Consider the following 22,195-nt stretch of genomic DNA (forward strand, 5'->3'; position numbering starts at 1 on the left):
GGGGTAGCCAAAATCCAGAGTCTCTGGCATCCCCGAAAATAGCGTGTCCGCAGAGCCGGACGCGGACACACTTGGCTATTACCCCCTTGCCCTGAACCGAACCCTAAAGTCGCTACAGTCTGCACCATATGTGCTGACGCCACACACGTGATGCTCAGAGTGGGCCCAGTTGATTGCCATGTACACAGTGGTGGCGTAGTTTGCACTGGGCTAAGAAATCCTCCATTTCCTAGTCTCCTCTCTGAAATACAACAATAGAATGAAATACAACAATACAATTAAATACTTGTACTACAAATAATGGTAACCGTACTGATGACATGATGGCCGTGTGATTGTTAACAACAGTATGTAATAATAATAACAGTATATAATGATAACATTTATAATATATTCAGGAGGAACGATTTTCACCTCCACACTTGGGACATTTTCACTTCTGACTGCTCCATTCGCTTTTAATGGGGAGTCATTTTTCACCAATATCTCTGGAACCGTAGGTCGTAGAGACTTGGAACCACGATCTGTCTGACATTATTTGACCATGCTGAACACACCAGTCTTGTCCCAGAGTCTCTATGACCTTCACAAAAAAAGTTATCCTGAAAATGACTCATTACTGCCCCCTGGTTTTCACCGTTAATACCCTTCCAAAGGTCGTACAGACTCGGGGATGGTACCAAATGGTTGGGGATACCCAAATTAGTGGAGGCGGAGCCAACTTTCAAGTCTCTACGACCTTCAGACAAATGTTATTCAAGAAGGGCCCACTTCAGTGTGGTTATCATCCTGTACCCTAACCCTAACCCTAACCTCAGTGTGGTTATCATCTTGTATCCTAACCTTAACCATGTCCCTAATCCTAAACCTAACCAGTTTATCTTCTGCCCTAACCCTAACCCCCTAACCTCAGTGTGGTTATCATCCTGTATCCTAACCCTAACCATGTCCCTAATCCTAAACCTACCAGTTTATCTTCTGCCCTAACCCTAACCACTCTATCCTGTATCCTAACCCAAACCGGATTAAAACTAAACGTGGGCACTTAATTCTTGAAAAACTGGAAAACCAAAAACATTTACCCTAACCCTCTTCTTAGATTATGTATAACAAAGTTAGTTGAACACAACCCAGGGCTTGATCAACCCTGGCGGGGCCTCCCTTCGGTAAGGGTGTCTAGTGGTAATGGCCGAAACACCCAATGATCCTGAGGTCCACTACTGATAATATGTTCAATTAAATAATATTAGGAACCTATAATAAATACTACAATCAATAAATGAATCCAAACAGGTGAAACAATCAATAGAAATCAATACATTTTAAAATACGTATGTCCAAAACCTAAGAAACATTAAAAAAAACTAAAACACGTATAATGAAGGATTAAAAATGACGGCAAAACTTAACTGTACTGTGAAAAGACGTATGTCTTAACACAAAGAAACAGAAAAATCCTTTCTTCTTAAAAGCTAACTCGACCGGGGGATATGTGAGAATGGAGAGTATTGATAGCGTACATGGGCCAGTGCATTGCCTTTGGCTCCCCATTTCAACTGCCCAGTCGTCAGATGTAGCAGGAGGAGTCATCGAGATATCTCAATAAACCTAACCCCCTAACCCTGAGAAGAGTCTGCACGAGCACCTGTGATTAATTCACACACAAATAAATAGACAAACAACAATCACACAGTAAGCCAAAATGAAGACGGTGGAGGACCACTGTGAGATATGGAAGGCAACAAGGCCATCCCTGTCAGAGTATCTGGGACCAGGGAGCGTCATCCTGGGGGAAGGACAGAGCACCCCCCGCCACCCTTTATAGGACACAGGCTCAATTCCCCTATCCTAACCCTCGCTCTCTCTGCAGCTACAGCCTTGTCTGTCAATCACCTCCTAAAATAGAAACCTGCAGTCTGACACCCATTCTCTCTCTCTCTCTATTTGGTTCTATGTCTCTCAACCACCTCCCCCCTCTCTCTCTGGACCTGCAGTCTGTCAGCAACACTCAACAGTCTGACTCCACCACTCTTACTCTCACTCTATGTATCTGAACTTCTTTCTCTCCCATAGCACAGTCATTGTCAGTTTTCTATCAGAAAAACTTATTTATCAAAGAACAGGAAAACTTTAACTTCCCTGAACCAGAACCAGCTCTGATGGACTAATTACCCTAAAAACATTGTGGGAAAATATTATATCATGAAATATTGATTTAAAGTTTCAATTGGGAAAACATGAAAAAGAAATCCTGCATCTGGACCAAAAACCTGGATGACACCTGGTCCACGACTCTGACTACTTCAGCCAAGACCAGGATCTCTATCAGGATCTAAATATGAATCTATGATTGGAAGTGATTCCGTCAGTTCCTGTTGAATCATCATCAGAATTTGATCCAGGAACAGGTGAGAAAAAGTTCAAAATTTTTTATTGATTAAATCTATTGATATCCCTAATACGTTTTTTGAATATATGATTTTAAACTTAAGTTGGGAAAACAACGTTTGTGCATATATGTATATGTTCACATGTTTTTTCTAAATAAAGGTTAATTTTTTTTAACTTTCACTATTTTTACATTACAACTGGAAACTTTCAGTATTTAAAACTAATGAATTGTACATGAATACAAATTTAGAATTACAATAAAATGGGTTTCGAGTTTAAAATTACTTATTCTGTTGCAGAAGTGACATCATGTTTTGATTGGCTGTTGGATAAACTAATCACTTTGGTGATGAGAGCATGAATATAAAAATGTATCTAAATGTGAAGATCAAACAAAAATAACCAGTAAATCAGAAATTGAATACAATTAACAGTGTCTGTGTGTGTGTAGATGAGGTTTAACCCTTAAAAATTGACAATAATCAATATTAATTAATGGTAATGGGCTTTTTGAACTGAATCATTATTTTACTCAGGTAATAAAATGTGGAAGGGCAATAAAGAAACAATCACGATGACAAATGATTCATCATATGATAAAAACAAACTGAGTTTGTGTCAGAGAAAATAAGATTCACATTTGTTCACTAACCCCAATCTTTGTTTTTATATTTTCCAAATTTTCGACAGAAACAGACAAACGTCAAAAACCTTCAGATTAAAAAGAAAGAACTACAATGAGCAGCAGAGGAGGAGGAGGAGGAGGAGGAAGAGGAGGAGGAGGAAGAGGAGGAGGAAGGAGGGAGGTCTTCCTCAGTGCTCACCGCTGCCCTGAAGTTGATCTGCTGCCTCATCATAATTCACGACTTCCTCCTGAATTCACCTGTACTCGTCCGTCTGAGGCCAATTACCTGGACATCTCCTCCAACATTCACTCTGAGGAGGAAGAGTGTATCAGTGACTGGTCAGAGGAAGATCTTTCCCTCTATTTCTCTCCATCAGTCATCCTCCCATCAGACGATGAAGACTCAGGTCCAGAGAGCAGCTTCAGGTGTGTTGATGTTGCCGTTGAAACACAGGTAAGGCTGATTTTCATTTTATTCTCATTTTGTGTTAAAGACACTTTTATGGAGTCTTCCTACCAAACACAATGCACTTACAAACAAAGTCAATGAATAGACATGTTTCTATAACTCAGTTAAAATATTTGAATTCAGGCAAAAAGTTCACGTGACACATTGTCATGAAATCCAATCAGGGCTAAGAATGAAACTGACCAGACTCAGGTGATCACACAGGCCACTGGTCAGCCAGTGATTTCAACATTATTGCCAATTAACAGTCTTAGTTCAGCTACTTTTACTTAACTCATTAATAGACTGAACATGTTAATAAACTCATTGTTTGAGTTGAGTTTGATATAGACACTGAACATGTAATAATATTTCCACAGAACCTTCTTCTGTTTGACCATTTTTTAATTACATTCGATTTGAGAATTATTGACGACACTGGTTCTGGACAGAAATTCTATTATAGTCTGTGTTTATCTGATAAAACTGCTTCCTTCTACACTTACCTCTCAGCCATGTGTCAGTACAAAACAGGAAACTTTACTCCCACACTAGTTGATAACTTTGTTAATAGAACAGCAGCCTCATTAAAAACAACCCTTGACGCTGTCGCCTGCTAAAAAAGAAGAAGGTGAATCAGAGGAGATCAGCTCTTTGGTATAATTCTCAAACACGTGTTTTAAAACATCACAGAAGCTGGAGAGGAAGTGGCGTTCCACCAGTCAGCATGACTTTCACCGAGCCTGGAAGGATCGCCTGATGAATCACAAGAAAGCACTGAGAAATGCCAGAACCTCTTATTATTCATTATTAATAGAAGAAAATCAGAACAACCCCAGGTTCCTCTTCAGCTCTGTAGCCAGGCTGACAGAAAGTCACACCTCTACTGACCCATCTATTCCTCTAACTCTGAGAAGCAATGATTTCATGAGCTTCTTTACAAATCAAATTATAACCATCAGGGATCAGATCCACCACCTCCTCCCCATGAAGAGCACAGATACATTGTCTGGTCCTGGAACCATAGAACCAGATTTATGTTTGAACCACTTCTCTTCTGTTGACCTTCCTGAACTGACCTCATTAGTTTCATCATGTAAACCAACAACTGGACTTTTAGAGTCTGTCCCAACTGGACATTTTAAGGAAGTTTACCCCTGATTGACAGTTCCATATTAAATCAGATGAACATTTCTTTGTTAAACAGCTACGTACCTCAAGCTTTTAAAGTAGCTGTAATTAAACCTCTGATAAAAAGATCCAGAGGTCTGAGCTCATTACAGACCCATATCAAACCTTCATTTCTGAAATCCTAGAGGAAGCTGTTGCTAACCAGCTGTGTGACGACTCAGATAGAAACGGTTTGTTGGAAAACTTTCAGTCAGGATGTAGAATCCATCACAGCTCAGAAACAGCTGTTAAAAGTCACTAATGACCTTTTCATGGCCTCAGATGATGGACTTGTCTCTGTCCTCGTCCTGTTGGATCTTTATGCAGCGTTTGACACCATAGATCATAAGATCACAGAGACTAGAACAACATGAAGGGATCAGAGGAACATCAGACTGGTTTAAATCATATTTATCAGATAGATTTCAATTTGTTAACGTCAACAATGACCCCCCCCCCCATGCAAATGCAAGTTAGTCATGGAGATCCACAAGGTTCTGTCCTTGGACTGATACTCTTCACCTTATATATGCTCCCTTAGGCAACATCATGAGAAAGCACCACATACACTACCATTGTTACACAGACGACACCCAGCTGTACATTTCTATGAACCCTGATGAATCTAATCACCCCATATATAAAACAAGTCTCTAGGACAGCTTTCTTCCACCTGCACACTATTATGAACATTAGAAACATCCTGTCTCAGAAGGACGCTGAGAAACTCATCCATTTGTTCTCTAGATTAGATTACTGTAACTCTTTATTATCAGGACGTCACAGGAAGTCTGTGAAAAGTCTCCAGTTGGTCCAAAATGCTGCAGCACAAGTGCTGACTGGAAGTAGAAGGAGAGATCATATTACTCCTGTCCTAGCTTCTCTACATTGGCTCCCTGTAAAATCCAGAATATCAAGATCCTGCTCCTCACATTTAAAGCCTTTTAAAAATCTAACCCTTCATAATCAAAGAGTTCATAACACCATACTATCCAGATAGATCAGTTCGCTACCAAAACACAGGTTATCATGTGGTTCTAGAGTCTGTAAGAGTAGAACAGGAGGTAGAACCTTCAGCTACCAGGCTCCTCTCCTGTGGAACCAGCTCCCACTCTGGGTTCTAGAGTCAGACACCATCTCTACATTTAAAGTTAAATTAAAATGTTCCTCTATGATAAAGTCTATAGTTAGTTCTGGACTAGTCCTGAACCGTCCTTTGATGAATAAGGTAGGCAAACAAAGCAAACAAAAAATCCAAAATAAAGGCAAAAACTTTAGCAAAAACAAGAGAGACACAAGGAAACACTAGAGACTTACTGGAAACAACAAGGAGTGGTGAAAAGACACAGGGACATGGAACAGCATCTCACAACAATGAACTGACAAAGACATAGGGAAGCACAAAGACTTAAATACACACTGAACTAACGAGAAACTGGAGACAGGTGGCACAGGACAAACAGGTGAGCCTGATGAGGGCAGGAAGTCCAGGGGGACAACACACACAGAGCAGAGACTACAAAATAAAACAGGAAACAGATGAACACAGAGAGGAGCACAGAGGAACATGGAGAGGAACAAAGAGAGGAACACAGAAATGAACACAGAGAGGAACACAGAAATAAACATATAGAGGAACACAGAGAGGAACACAGAAATAGACATAGAGAGGAACACAGAGAGGAACACAGAAATAAACATAGAGAGGAACACAGAGAGGAACACAGAGAGGAACAAAGAGAGGAACACAGAGAGAAACACAGAGAGAAACACAAAGAGGAACACAGAGAGGAACACAGAGAGGAACACAGAGAGGAACACAGAGAGGAACACAGAAATAAACATAGAGAGGAACACAGAAATAAACATAGAGAGGAACACAGAAATAAACATAGAGAGGAACACAGAGAGGAACACAGAGAGAAACAAAGAAATTAACACAGAGAGGAGCACAGAGGAACACGGAGAGGAACATAGAGAGGAACAAAGAGAGGAACACAGAAATGAACACAGAGAAGAACACAGAGAGGAACACAAAGAGGAACATAGAGAGGAACAAAGAGAGGAACACAGAAATGAACACAGAGAAGAACACAGAGAGGAACACAAAGAGGAACACAGAGAGGAACACAGAAATGAACACAGAGAGGAACATAGAAATAAATGTAGAGAGGAACACAGAGAGGAACAATGAGAGGAACACAGAAATGAACACAGAGAAGAACACAGAGAGGAACACAAAGAGGAACACAGAGAGGAACACAGAAATGAACACAGAGAGGAACATAGAAATAAACATAGACAGGAACACAGAAATTAACATAGAAATAAACATAGAGAGGAACAAAGAGAGGAACATAGAAATAAACATAGAGAGGAACACAGAGAGGAACACAAAGAGGAACACAGAGAGGAACACAGAGAGGAACACAGAAATGAACACAGAGAGGAACATAGAAATAAACATAGAGAGGAACACAGAAATGAACACAGAGAGGAACACAAAGAGGAACAAAGAGAGGAACACAGACTTGAACATAGAGAGGAACACAGAAATAAACATAGAGGAACACAGAGAGGAACATAGAAATAAACAAAGAGAGGAACATAGAGAGGAACACAGAGAGGAACACAGAGAGGAACAAAGAGAGGAACAAAGAGAGGAACAAAGAGAGGAACACAGAAATGAACACAGAGAGAAACACAAAGAGGAACACAGAGAGGAATATAGAGAGGAACACAGAGAGAAACACAGAGAGGAACATAGAGAGGAACACAGAGAGGAACATAGAGAGGAACACAGAGAGGAACACAGAGAGGTGCACAGAGGAACACGGAGAGGAACAAAGAGAGGAACACAGAGAGGAACACAGAAATGAACACAGAGAAACACAGAGAGGAACACAGAAATAAACGTAGAGAGGAACACAGAGAGGAACAATGAGAGGAACACAGAAATGAACACAGAGAGGAACAAAGAGAGGAACACAAAGAGGAACATAGAAATAAACATAGAGAGGAACACAGAAATGAACATAGAAATAAACATAGAGAGGAACAAAGAGAGGAACATAGAAATAAACATAGAGAGGAACACAGAGAGGAACACAGAGGAACACAGAGAGGAACACAGAGAGGAACACAGAAATGAACACAGAGAGGAACACAGAGAGGAACAAAGAGAGGAATACAGAAATGAACACAGAAATAAACATAGAGGAACACAGAGAGGAACATAGAGAGGAACACAGAGAGGAACATAGAAATAAACAAAGAGAGGAACATAGAGAGGAACACAGAGAGGAACAGAATGGGACACAGGAAGCAAAACTTAAAACATGAATCCAAAAGTAAGAAAACACAATCCATGAAGTGAAAACTCTCTTTTACACAAGAGGACTAAAAACACAGGAGACATGAACCATTTGGCATAAGTAAAGCATCTTTTGTGTTCATGTACTTTAATGATTTTTGGTACCTGTTTGATTTGAATTTAGATACTGTGAAGAGTGGTTTGTTCTTAGTAAATCTACATTGTGGATGAGAAAGGTATTAGTGTGCTGCATAATATTTCCTTTTTTTTACCCTAACCCTCCTTTTTGAAAATTCCAAATTTTACTATGTTGTAATAAACAATAGATGCCTGACAATCTTAATCATGAATCCAGCTTTGAAAATTTTGAAAAATAAATGATCTTGTGTTTCAATTTCTAAATCACAGTAAAAAACTAATGTTTTAATGTAAAATCTTTGTCTAATATATATATATATATATATATTTATCCTCACAGTGAAGAGAGTTTCTTTAGTTTCTTTAGCAATAGAGAGAAGTATCCAGTTATGATTCTGTTTATAATTTCAATCAAATAATCGAAGTGTGAGAGATACAATTGTTCTTACATTTACAGATGAGGTAACTGTGAAGTAATGACACTGTAAAGCAGAGGGCCTCTCAGTGAATTCATCATTGTCTTTGGCATTGCTTCAGTAACTCTTGAATTTTGTCAAATTTATGACAGAATCCATGATGCTCCAGCAAATTACCTCTTGGATCCATCAAATGCAAAATAGTTGAGCAAAATAATTTGAGGCTTTTTAAAGACTTGTAAAATCAACTTGATATTGGCCCATTTAAAACTTCACCAGGAGAAAACACAAGACCTATGTCCACTGCTACGATGGTATCATTACCTGTCTGTTGCTCATGTGCGTACAGAGGAAGTTAGTGCACAGGCGCTCGCAGGCGTCCATCTTGTCTGCAGACAGGTCAAACTTAATAAGTAGAAACAGGAAGTAAAGCCAATAACAGACACTTCAGAAAACAGTCTAAAAATAAGACAGAAAATAAAAAAGAAATCGGAGAGTGATTAAAAAGACAAAAACTAATTTAAAAAATTTTTAATTTTCACTTTTAGTTTTTGATGACTCATAAACATCATCAAGCATCAGAACTTTTCAGAAATAAACATTTACATTTAATTACATCAGTGTTTTATTCATCACACACCTGTCTATCTCTCTCCCTACCTGTGTGTCTCTCTACCTGTCCCCTTTGTGTTTTTCCTGTTCAGGTGATGGGGCAGGGTGGGGAGGGGCTAAAGATGGTTCCTAAACGGCAGATTCACCTGAAGAAGAAAAACAAGACCAAGAAAATGAATGATGAGGTAAAGAATGATAAACTACAGGTACCTGTCTGTCTGTCTGTCTGTCTACCTATCTGTCTGTCTCTGTCTCTTTACCTATCTCTATCTGTCTATCTACCTGACCAGGTGATACTGAAGAATGAACCTTTTGAAGGGGGACGAGCAAACAGTGATATGTCAACCAATGAACTGTTCTGTCCAATTGTCCATCATCGCCCTGATCTGTTGCTACGACAACACAGTATGCCCACCTCATTCCCCACACGTCCGATGATCTGCAGTGATGTCGACAGCTGTGGGGTCAATAGGGGCCTATATGCAGGAGCCAGTCCAGGTAACTACATCTGACCTTGTTAGAGAACTCCACCTTTTCCTGTGGTGCTCAGGTAACTGTCTGTGATGAGCGTGGATGGTTTATTCTGGTCTATTCCTATTTCTGGTTTCAGGGTTTCTGATTGGAGGACAATCAGTGGTGCAGAGACGTTTGCAAAAATCTGTCTCCCTGGATGAAACAAAAACAAAGATGGCATCGTGCATCATTAAGAGTGTGCTCTCCAAAAAGATGCAGGTTGAGGAGATCAACACGAAAACATCATACCTGAAGAAGAAACTTGCAGCGTTACCTCCGGGAGGAGGAAAGGAGGAGGGGCCAGGTGTGTTTAAAGCTCCGGTTCACGTGGTGAGAGATGTCAGAAGTTTGGTTAAAAACACATACAGCCTCTCGTTCTCAACAGCAACAACACCTGAGGAATTCAAACCAGCAAAATTCAAGGTGGTTGGTCAGGAGAACAGCCCACCTCCTACCTACCAACAGGCCGTAGGGGTCAAAGGTCACTCCACCAGAGGACATGTTTCGAAGGTTGCTGCATCTTTCAACAAATCCTGTGACAGAAATCAGTACAATACATTGAGTCATCCAATCACACAGCAGAGACAAGGCAGCGAGTCAATAATAGGCAGAAGAAGGGGAGGTGATGTCATGCTTTTAGAGCCACCCCCATCCACATCTGCAACTGTTGGCCTATCAGAAAGAGCTGAAGGTCACCAGGCAGGGGCCTCCATCCTCTTTTCTGCTCCTCATTCCCCCTCCTCCCCCAGACACCCCCAGGTAAATCAGCAGGAACAGCCTTCCCCCCAAGGTGTGTCTTCTCAATCTGTCCCCGACCCCCCCCAGCAGGTCCAAACCTGTTTCTACACGCCCTCCTCCCAACATCCTCACCTGAGGAAAGTGAGCTACATCCGCACCTCCCACAACTCCATCCAGAACACCCACCTCCACCAGAGCAGGTCACCTGGAGACACCTCGGACCAGACCAGGATGACTTTCCCTCCCCCAACTACCAGGATGGCAGCAGACCACAATGTGAGTGCAGTGACCCCGCCCACATTAAAGAATAAGCAGCAGCCTTTTCTCTGCAGTTTCCCGAGTTCCTTACCTGCACAGGTGAGAAATGACTTCCTCATTGACATCCCAGGTTCTGCTGTAACACCTGGAGTGGTCTTCGGTGGCCCTGCTCCATTTCACATGATGTTAGAGCCAAATGGGCGGTATTGCTATGTGTATACACACCCACAACATCATAGAAAGATGCTGTTGGATCCAGAAACTGGACAGTTCATCCAGGTGTTCCTACCTGGAGCAAGCCCCACCCCCAACACTATGTTCCCCGTTTGTCATGTCAACCCCGCCCCTGCTGTGATAAACCCCACCCCCACTATGCTACAGACGAGCAGAGTCCATCCAGCCATTCTCTCAGTGATGAGGTTCCAGCCGACCCTGTACACCACCCCCTGTCTCCCCATTACCCTGCACACACACACGTCACCATGATGGCTATACATATATATATATATATATATATAAATAATTACACACATATAAATAATTATACTGTTTTACATATATATGTTACAGTTACATCTATATGTATGGATAGATGTAACTGTAACATATATATGTGAAACAGTATAATTATTTATTATTATTTGTATAAATGCAATCCAACATTATCTCAAGGCACTTAAAATAGTGAGGTCACCATGATTTTATTATACTTCACATTTTTCTTTTTGTTGATTTGATGATTGATTGTTTGATAATTGATTGATGATACAACCAGTAGTAAAGGGTTAGGGATTAGGGTTAGACGAATTGACGAGCAGATAAAGTGAAATAACCTTTATTGATTTTGTCTCCTCATCTTCTCATGAATATTCAGTAGATTTTTATAAAAATGTACAAGAATAAATTCAACATGTTTTGTCATGTTTTGAAACATTTGTTTTTATTTCAGTCAAAACAATTTTTTTTTACACAAAACTTTCATGAACATAATATTTTTCTGTGTTTCACACATTTAAAAGAAGTATTTCACATTTGAATTTGATACAAAACAAAAACATAAAATATAAACAATGTACAAAAGACAGTAAATTATGATTATGGAATCACTATTGTTTTTTATTTTAACATAATTTGTGATTAACTGACATTATTGATGCACATCATTAAACACCTGATGGTAAAAATGATTTGTGTCATTTTTGTGATACTAACAGGTTTTAGTTTGTATTTTTTACAGTGTCATCACACACTCATAATAGTACAAATATTTCTATTATATAAAATAATCTTCATTATCAAGATTTCATTTGATGCATAAAAGTTTGTGAAAACACAGTTACAACAGACACTTTGTTTATGGGTTTGTACTTCCTTTCCAACTGGTAGGTGTGATTGATGACAACACAGTCACACCTTGGTGCTGGACAGGTGGACGTCAGCTGCTTCCTCTCCGATTCTTCCTCGCTCTTCCTCCTCCTCAGGTATCGATGGATCATCAGACGTCCTGAAACCTTTGAAGGAGGGGCTGATGGGAAATCGCCTGAGCCACTGAATCCTCCTGATGACCCCCATCCCCAGAGGAAGATCATAAGAAGAGCAGGAAGAGAAAGAGGAAGCTCTCCATTCAACTAAACCTCGCTCCTGTCTGGAACCTGAAGACACCAAAAAGAGATACACACACACAAACGGACACGACACAAACATGTAACGGTAAATAATCAGGGTTTGTGTAAAACATATGATTAGTTAATGTATAGAGTCGTGTGTGTTTTACCAGGTATTGTGTTGTCGAGACAAAAAGCCAAAAAACCTCCAACGAACATCTCAGTGGACAAAAGAACCGTCAGAATCTGATCAAGCTCTGCAAGACCTGAACACACAGAACTGATCTACATCACTTAGATGTAAACACAGAACTGATCTACATCACTTAGATGTAAACACAGAACTGATCTACATCATGTAGGTCTCACCTGTGTGGATGGCCTTGGGGTGTGCTTCCAGGTAAGTCGGCAGCATCAAGCCAAAGAACATTGAGAATCCGAGAACAAACAGATTTCTGGACGAGTTTAAATCCACCAGCTGCAGGTTTGACAGACCAACAGCTGTGATCATACCTGACAAACACATTAGTTGATAACTTTGTTAATAGAACAGCAGCCTCATTAAAAACAACCCTTGACGCTGTCACCTGCTAAAAGAGAAGTAGGTAAATCAGAGGAGCTTAGCTCCGTGGTATAATTCTCAATCACAGGTTTTAAAACATCATAGAAGCTAGAGAGGAAGTGGCGTTCCACCAGTCAACATGACTTTCACCTAGCCTGGAAGGATAACCTGATGAAGCACTCATAAATGCCAGAACCTGTTATTATTCATTAATTAATTCATATTCATCCTGAAACCATAGAACCAGATTTATGTTCGAACCATTTCTCTTCTATTGACCTTCCTGAACTGACCTCATTAGTTTCATCATCTAAACCAACAACTTGTCTTTTAGACTCTGTCCCAACTGGACATTTTAAGGAAGTTTACCCCTGATTGACAGTTCCATATTAAATCAGATGAACATGTCTTTGTCACACTCAAGACCCATCTGTTTAAAATTGCCTTCTCCATCTAAACCCACCTCATGTCACTGTGAAATTTTATTCGGTTTTAATGTTTTATGATGTATACTTTTAATGACTCTATTTTAATGTATTTCTTTTTAATGTTTCGCTTTTTGGGTTTTAACTATGTACGGTGTCCTTGGGTGACAGAAAGGCGTCTTTGAAATAAAATGTATTATTATTATTATTATTATTTGTTAACCAGCTACGTACCACAAGCTTTTAAAGTAGCTGTAATTAAACCTCTGATAAAAAGCCTACGCCTGATCCAGAGGTCTGAGCTCATTACAGACCCACATCAAACCTTCATTTCTGAAATCCTAGAGAAAGCTGTTGCTAACCAGCTGTGTGATGACTCAGATAGAAATGGTTTGTTGGAAAACTTTCAGTCAGGATGTAGAATCCATCACAGCACAGAAACAGCTGTTAAAAGTCACTAATGACCTTTTCATGGCCTCAGATGATGGACTTGTCTCTGTCCTCGTCCTGTTGGATCTTAGTGCAGCGTTTGACACCATAGATCATAAGATCACAGAGACTAGAACAACATGAAGGGATCAGAGGAACATCAGACTGGTTTCAGTCATATTTATCAGATAGATTTCAATTTGTTAACGTCAACAATGACCCCCCCCCCCCCCCCCCCCCCCCCCCCCCATGCACATGCAAGTTAGTCACGGAGTTCCACAAGGTTCTGTCCTTGGACTTATACGCTTCACCTTATATATGCTCCCTTAGGCAACATCATGAGAAAGCACCACATACACTACCATTGTTATGCAGACGACACCCAGCTGTACATTTCTATGAAGCCTGATGAATCTAATCACTTAGTTCAACTTCAGGAACGTCTCAAGAACATCAAGGCCTGGATGAGCCAGAACTTCTTACTTCTAATTCAGACTGAGGTCGTTGTAATTGACCCTCAACATCTCAGAGAATCACTGTCTGAACAGAGAGTCACCTTGGTGTCAGTTTGTCCTCCAGCTCCACTGTGAGGAACCGTGAGTTATGTTCGAACAGGAGGTAGAACCTTCAGCTACCAGGCTCCTCTCCTGTGGAACCAGCTCCCACTCTGGGTTCTAGAGTCAGACACCATCTCTACATTTAAAGTTAAACTTAAAACGTTCTTTTTTTTCCCTTTAAATGTTCCTTTTTGATAAAGCATATAGTTCTGGATCAGGTCCTGAACAACCATCCCTTAGCTATGCTGCTATAGGTCTAGACTGCTGGGAGACCTCCCATCATGCACTGAACATTTCTCCACTTCTCTCTGTCTCTCTCCCCCCCCACACTCATTTATTTATTTGATAACATGTCAATGACTATTTCACTTTGTATTCCCATAGTCCCTCTCTCATTTTCCTCCCTACTATCACTCTCCTCCTCTTTTTCTCTGCTCACCCCCGGTGGAGGCAGATGTCTCCACATTGAGTCTGGTTCTTGAGGTTTCTCTCTGTTAATGAGGAGTTTCTCCTCCACAGTCTCAAAGTGCTGCTCATTGTTCACCTGTTGGTTTCTCTATATTAATATGATTTTAAGGTCTTGACCTTCTATGTAAAGAGTCTTGAGATCATGTATATGATTTGGCACTATACAAATAAAATTGAATTGAATTTGGTTTATAGTGATATCATTAACACACCTGGATTGTTGTGACATCACTAAAGCCTAGTTTATGCTTCTGCGTCACGTCTACGCCGTAGCTACGCCGTAGCTACGGCGTAGACGCAGACCCCTACACCGTAGCCTGACGTGCGCCTCCCAAAAATCCTAACTACGCGGACGTCGACGGGGACCGTAAGCGCTGTGATTGGTCCACTCAGAACGTAAGTTCCGGCAGTTGCTTTTCCGGTCTTTCTTCCTCGTCGTAAAAAACACCTCCGCAAACGTTTTCTTTGTAGCTTGCGCTTCAACATTTGCAATATAAGCATTTGTTCTTCAATATTGATGAGCTCCAACAACAAAAACAGCTGCTCCACCTCGGTCGCCATTGTTTACTGTTGTTTACTTTACGGAAGAAAAAGCGATGATTCGGCTATAACCACACAAACACACCGCTACACCCCCTAGCGGCATGGCGGTGAATTGCAGAGCAACGCGTTCCCTCGACGCAGAACTTCGAATGCTCAACGACCTACGGCGTAGGTACGGCGTAGACGTGACGCAGAAGCATAAACTAGGCTTAACACACCTGGATGTTGTGACATCACTAACACACCTGGATTGTTGTGACATCATTAACACCTGGATTGATGTGACATCACTAACACACCTGTATGAACATGTGTGAGCTTTGATGTTGACTCACCGAACAGTGTGCAGAACATCCCTCCAAGAATCGGATCTGGCAGTGACGCAAACAGAGCCGTGAACTTCCCGACAGATCCCAACAGCAACATAATGCCGGCTCCATACTGCACCACCCGCCTGCTGCCCACCTGCACACAGGTTCAACGATTCAAACATCCAAAACGCCAATTGAGGCCTATTCACCAATCAATGATCAATGATCTGTAAATAAAAATGATCAGCGACTGTAGATAAAGATGAACAACACCTGTACATAATAAGATCATATCTCACATTCAATCACTGCCATCTTGTGGTGATGACATTATTTGCAGTCAGATCTTTATTCACAGTCTATGATCTGGTCTATAACAATCGGTTCAGGACCGGAAAATTTCTATCAAACAAATGAATCCTTCCACGTGTCCATGATCTCGGTTACCTTGGTGATGCCTAGAACGCCTATATTTGGACTTGAGGAAGTGGAGCCATTTCCTGTTCCCAACAAACCAGCAATGATACAAGAAAGTCCCTCAATGAAGATTCCCCTGAAAAAACAAACACTGTCACACAGCAGCTGGGGGGCACTGTGGGTGAGTTTGCAGGTATTCTAACTTCCTGTTTACTTCCTATCTCACCTGTTGATGGCATGGACTGGAGGAGGTGAGGCTCCAGAGAGACGAGCACAGGCATAATAATCTCCAATGGACTCCACGATTCCTGCCAGCGTCGCACTTAGCATTCCCAACACTCCGGCTACCGTAACCACTGGCAACCCCCACTGACCTATCAGCGACCACAGGCATCATTATCATCATCATCATCAACATCATCATCATCATCATTATCATCATTATCATCATTATCATCACCACCATCATCATCAACATCTTCATCATCATCATCACCATCTTCACCATCTTCATCATCACCATCTTCACCATCATCATCATCATCACCATCTTTATCATCATCATCACCATCATCATCATCATCTTCATCATCATCATCACTATCATCATAATAATCATCACCATCATCATCATCATCATCATCATCATCATCGCCATCTTCATCACTATCATCATCATCATCTTCATTATCATCATCATCATCATCATCACCATCACCATCATCATCATCACCATCTTTATCATCATCATCATCATCATCTTCATTATCATCATCATAATCATCATCACCACCATCACCATCATTATCATCACCATCATCATCATCATCTTCCTCATAATCATCACCATCTTCACCATCGTCATCATCATCACCATCTTTATCATCATCATCACCATCTTCATCATCATCATCACCATCACCTTCTTCATCATCACCATCTTCATCATCGTCATCACCATCATCATCATCATCATCATCATCTTCTTCATCATCATCATCATCATCTTCTTCATCATCATCATCATAATCATCATGATCATCATCACCATCATCATCATCATCATCATCATCGCCATCTTTACCATCATCATCATCACCATCATCATCATCATCATCACCATCTTTACCATCATCATCATCACCATCATCATCATCATCATCATCACCATCACCATCTTTACCATCATCATCATCATCACCATCATCATCACCATCTTCATCACCATCATCTGACTCTGACTCAGGAATTAAATGACCTTTAATAACCTCCACCATTTCTGAAAACGCAGTGAAAGTTTTGAGGCCTGTGATTGGTTGACTCACAGGGATAGGGTACCCGGAACCAGGGGGATGAGGTCATGATGTTTCCACGGGCGTCTGTCCGAGCTTTGTGTCCGTACTGATCAGGATCACTTGGTAACAGGTCGGTCAGAGTGAGAATGTAACAGACGAGCCAGACCAACATGATGGCGAGAATAATCTGAAAGAAAACACATGAAAACTTCAACTGACAGACGTGATCAGAAGTGAACAGGTAACACACAGACTATTAAACTTAATTCATCACAACATGAGCAGGAACCACATTGAAGATTTACTGAAGAAGAATAAAAAGAGTGAAGCAACATCAGGGTCAATGTTTACACTGACAACACACTGCTTCTAGGGTTCATGATTTATTATCACTTGACTATGATCAATTAAACTTATTGAATCATCTTTACTGATATCAAGTCATTAAATGAGATGTAATAAAGTTAATCTATTTGTTCATATTGTTGTCTTAATCATCATTTTACTATGAGGGGAAGTAATGTGTGTGTGGTGTGTATCAATCATAATGTATAAAAGTTAAGATAAAATAAAATAATCCTTTATTAGTCCCACAATGTTGAAATTTGCAGTATTATAGCAGCAAGAGTCAGCAAGTAATAAGTAACATGCAGGACTTAAGTGGAAGGAATATAAATAAATTAAGAAACATGTGAATATAATTAAACCAGTATATACAGTGTAAAGAAAGAATATATGCAGAGTGAGGATACACAGTGAAAGGATTGCACATGAACTGTTGATGGTGCACCAACAGACAGCACAGTTTAAGTAATAAAGTGTTAAGGTACAGTCCATAATGGTGGTGCATGTAGTTTTATTGGGAGCAGAGCTCGTTGTACAGTCTTTCTGCAGCAGGAAGGAATGACCTGCGATACCTCTGTGTGTGTGTGTGTGTGTGTGTGTGTGTGTGTGTGTGTGTGTGTGTGCGCATGTGTATGTGTGTTATTTACAGGAAACATCTTGAAGATCTGGACTCGCGTTGATGTGAGACCTTTCTTACGGCTGTAAACAGGAACAGGAAGTGATGTCGTTCTCAAGTACTGAGCAAACAACACGATGAGCAAAATGCACCTGAGACAGAGAGACAGGTTCCTGTCAGACAGGCAGACAAGTGGAGAGAGAGGTGGACAGACAGACAGAGAGAGAGAGACAGACAGACATGTGTCTCACAGCGCTGACAGGCCCCAGTGAGAACCAGCTCTGTCTCCAGCTGTGGTAAAGACGGACAGGCCGATCAGTGAGACAGTTGGTGTGATGGTGAGAGGACCAATGAATTCCAGCAGTAAGCCCGGCAACCCACAGAGACCGATGACAAGCTCCAGTACACTGGACACGATGATCGCCCCCTGGATCTAACACAGGAAATACACTTGATCACATGATCCTTGGCCCTCTGAAGACGACCCCACCCTGCCCTACCTCTGTGTAGAAGTGATGTCATCATGTACCTCTCTAATGCGCGGTTGCCAAATGTGTTCAGTTTTCAGTGGAAGGCTCCAGTTCCCATAAATCTCCTCTGTAATAATTAAAACAAAATGATCATTATTATGATTGTTATTATTATTGGAAGTTATGATATTACTCCTGTCTTAGCTTCTCTACATCGGCTCCCTGTAAATTTCAGAATATCAAGATCCTGCTCCTTACATTTAAAACCCTGAACAATCAAACACTTCATATGTCAAAGAGCTGATAACACCATACTATCCAGATAGATCAGTTCACTCCCAAAACACAGGTTCTCCTGTGGTTCTAGAGTCTGTGAGAGTAGAACAGGAGGTAGAACCTTCAGCTACCAGGATCCTGTCCTGTGGAACCAGCTCCCACTCTGGGTTCTAGAGTCAGACACCATCTCTACATTTAAGATTAAACTCCTATAGTTCTGGATTAGGTTAGTTCTGAGGGAGAATTCCCATCATGCACTGAGCACATCTCTCCTTCTCTCTGCCCCCACATTCATTTATTTATTTTACTGCTACACTTACTTTGTGTTTTTTCACCCCATACTCTCTCTCTCTTTCTCTTTTCTCATCCCACTCTTCTCCTTTCACCAACTGGTGGACCACACTGACTGGTTCTTTCTTCCACTAAAATAGTTTTTTCTTACGGTCGTCAGAGCTGCTCCTGCAGCTAAATTCTATCCTGTTTTGTATTATTACTTTTTCTTTTCTATATAAATGTAAGCCATTATTATTATTATTATTATTATTATTATTATTATTATGATTTGATGCTATACAAATAAAACTGAATTGAATTAGAGAGACAGGCAGGTAGAGAACATGTCTCACCATCACTGGGACACTTCCAGCGATCCAGACTGAGGATCCCCTGAGCAGGAATCAGGAAAGCAAACGCACTGGCCTGAAACAGAGGAAGTCTACACACACACATACACACTGTGACACTCTGACTCACCCGACTTACTCTGATTTGCAATGACTCACCTAACTCCCATTGTGGTCTGGATCAGGGTCGTGATTCCGACTGTGGTGAAAATGGTTCCAATCAGCTGACTGATGGTGTTCTGGTCTTTACCGACACACATGGCCTCTGCCAGGAGAAACGGAACTGCCACTGTGCCGCTGAAACATGTCAGGTAATGCTGAAGACAGATTAGAGCAGAGGTCAGGTGACATCATCAACAACTCACTGTCATTGTTCATTGTTTGATCCCAGTCTTACCTGGAGTCCCAGTAAAATGCACAGGTACCAAGGTGGAACGTCCTCGATGGTGTAAATCATGTCTGTCACATTCTTTGTTCCTTCTGGCTGCATCATTTTTCTGTCTTCTCTCATTGGCTTGTTGATCCTGTTGAATGTCTGACTCTGACCTTCTGCCATGTGATCACAACTCTGATTGGACAGATGGACACACACCTCTTATTACAAATATGTCATTTAAAATATTTGGTTATAGTTTTTAAACAGAAGTACCTGATACATAAACACAGTTGGACACACCTGCACTCCCCAGAGAGTTTTAGTCCTACGAAGCTTGTTCCCATGTTAACGGGGTAAATCACCATGGTAACTTATGCTGAACAGCTGACCTGCTCCAGGTTAAATCAGAGATAAGAGATCAAACAGTGTAAAGCTCCACCCACTGACCATTCCCTTCCTTTGAACCATGACATCATGTTGTTATCGTGGAGCTGCTGTGGATCGTTCCAGTCTCTGAGGAGGACCAGGGTCTTCAGAGACCCACAAGATCCTTTGAGATCCTGTGAGGAGTTTCTGAAAGATCTAGATTCTCCTCAGAGGATGAACCTTTGTCAGCTGCTGGAGCTTCAACAGAACCAACCTGACCCTTAGGAGCAAAGTACTCACAGTACCACAGACTGTCTACATGTACTTCACGTGTTACCTGTTCACTGTGGCTGATGCAGAGGAGCTCAACATTTTTGCGGTAGGCTAAGCGCTGCTCAGCAGCTCGGTGCAGGTCACAGGACATATTGTGTGTTGTGTTGTTTTTGTTGAGTCTGGCTTCAGTTTGTTTGTCCCCCCAACACTGCACCCCCCCAATAAATTTTAGCAGTGAGAGGTTTGCAGGGACAATTCAACTGTTGATGTGTGAAAGATCAGGTTGGTATTTGTTTCTTTTTATCACTTTTTATCTTATTTTTATCCGTCCGGAATTGAACCCATGACTGGAATCCTCAGGCAGAAAGACAAACACCACAGAAGCAGGATGATGGTAAGAATTTAGCGAGTCACAATTAAGGTTTCAATGCACGGCCATGTGATTCGGGGGCGTGGCTTTGATGGGAGGGCCAACCGAAGGGGTGGGATGAATGATTTCATTCAAAGTCTTGCCTGTTCTGTATCTTTTGCAGCTTTACCAACCTGAGCTTTAATTTTCTGTTTCTGGTCTGTACTGACAATAAACACTTCATCCATCCCCATAAAAAACTTCCAACAGCAGGATTTCCCACACAGTCCTGCTCCTAGTCCTACCTCAGATATGAAACACTTCTGGTTCCATCTCCTTCACCTGACTCAGACAAAAGCTGTGTGAATTTTTGCTGCAGTTTAATTTAAGTTTTAAACTTTTAGTCTGGACGAACAAGAAGTTCCTGGACATTGAACATTAGCCTATTTCTGTGAACCAGGTTTTTATGGCCCATGATCTGGGGCCCTGGACCAGAGTCTCCCCTTAGTGACCGCAGGTGTGAAACAGTAACCTGCCGTACATTTCACCAATGAGTAGAAATTAGCAGAAAAAATAATAATTAGTAATCAGTTTACCTTCTGATCGGTTTCCATTTCACCTGCTGCTGTTTAACTCCTGGACGTCCGAGCATCGAAATCTGGAAAGACACACAGAGAGGGGGAGGGGGGGTGTTAGTGTTTAAGGTGAAAGTCCAGAAAGATTACCAAGCTTATTAACACACGCAAAAGACGTGTCTCCATGTGACAGAAACTTCTCGCCTGTTCAGGTGTGTCACTTCCACTGATACAACAGGTTCAATGATTATTGATTACCACTGAGGTTCAATGACTTCAGTTTCACATGTGCAAAGAGACAACATGTTGACCCAGAGAAACATTCACACTGTGTAGTTGTTTTGTATTGTTTTTCCAGTTTTGTATTTAGTAGTTTAAATAATGAATCTCATATTAAGCGTGAATAACTTTTCCTGAAACTTGCACAAAATTCAGATGTCTGAGAAATGTATGTGTCAAATGGTTTTCATGCATGGGCGTATACAATTGACTCAATAGCGCCCCCTAAAGTGCAGCACTTTAGGAATGATGAAAAGATTTGTCAGAGGGCGTGTGCGTGGCATGGCATTGAATTTCAGTGTTCTGCAGCGAATCAGGAAGTTGTTGTAACTTCAGTGTTCATAATTCAATCTGGGTTAGGGTTTGATAAAAAGTTTGATAAAAATCTGAGCCTAAACACATCTGCATGCCAAT

The 22,195-nt window shown here is 41.1% G+C and overlaps 2 protein-coding genes across 2 annotated transcripts; one reads left to right on the forward strand and one right to left on the reverse strand.

The window, feature by feature from the left end:
* Positions 1-9,173: 9,173 nt before the first annotated feature.
* On the forward strand, positions 9,174-11,235 carry LOC109643977 (uncharacterized). Its single transcript, XM_020109242.2, has 3 exons — positions 9,174-9,298; positions 9,404-9,611; positions 9,724-11,235. The coding sequence occupies exons 1-3, from the start codon at positions 9,209-9,211 to the stop codon at positions 11,106-11,108; spliced, it is 1,683 nt and encodes a 560-aa protein (XP_019964801.2). The 5' UTR covers positions 9,174-9,208; the 3' UTR covers positions 11,109-11,235.
* A 309-nt stretch (positions 11,236-11,544) lies between these two features.
* slc23a1 (solute carrier family 23 member 1) lies at positions 11,545-21,607 on the reverse strand. The gene is made up of 14 exons (XM_020109239.2): positions 21,524-21,607; positions 19,961-20,131; positions 19,723-19,880; positions 19,567-19,655; positions 18,724-18,791; positions 18,446-18,627; positions 18,226-18,346; positions 17,264-17,420; positions 16,165-16,312; positions 15,969-16,074; positions 15,546-15,675; positions 12,596-12,739; positions 12,397-12,492; positions 11,545-12,274 (listed from the first exon to the last, which is right to left on the reverse strand). The coding sequence occupies exons 1-14, from the start codon at positions 21,539-21,541 to the stop codon at positions 12,030-12,032; spliced, it is 1,833 nt and encodes a 610-aa protein (XP_019964798.2). The 5' UTR covers positions 21,542-21,607; the 3' UTR covers positions 11,545-12,029.
* Between the last annotated feature and the right edge of the window lie 588 nt (positions 21,608-22,195).

The sequence above is a fragment of the Paralichthys olivaceus genome, chromosome 15 (genome assembly GCF_024713975.1).
Source record: "Paralichthys olivaceus isolate ysfri-2021 chromosome 15, ASM2471397v2, whole genome shotgun sequence".
NCBI classification, from domain to species: Eukaryota; Metazoa; Chordata; class Actinopteri; order Pleuronectiformes; family Paralichthyidae; genus Paralichthys; species Paralichthys olivaceus.

What these genes read in the sequence shown, in the direction of transcription:
- LOC109643977 (XM_020109242.2), top strand. Translation starts at nt 9,209, where the DNA reads ATGGGGCAGGGTGGGGAGGGGCTAAAGATGGTTCCTAAACGGCAGATT. An exon ending in CCAAGAAAATGAATGATGAG is followed by an intron (nt 9,299 to 9,403) that starts GTAAAGAATGAT and finishes CTACCTGACCAG; the next exon opens with GTGATACTGAAGAATGAACC. An exon ending in ATATGCAGGAGCCAGTCCAG is followed by an intron (nt 9,612 to 9,723) that starts GTAACTACATCT and finishes TTCTGGTTTCAG; the next exon opens with GGTTTCTGATTGGAGGACAA.
- slc23a1 (XM_020109239.2), bottom strand. An exon ending in GGCAACCGCGCATTAGAGAG is followed by an intron (nt 18,628 to 18,723) that starts GTACATGATGAC and finishes TTCCTGTGTTAG; the next exon opens with ATCCAGGGGGCGATCATCGT. An exon ending in CCAGTCCATGCCATCAACAG is followed by an intron (nt 16,075 to 16,164) that starts GTGAGATAGGAA and finishes TTGTTTTTTCAG; the next exon opens with GGGAATCTTCATTGAGGGAC.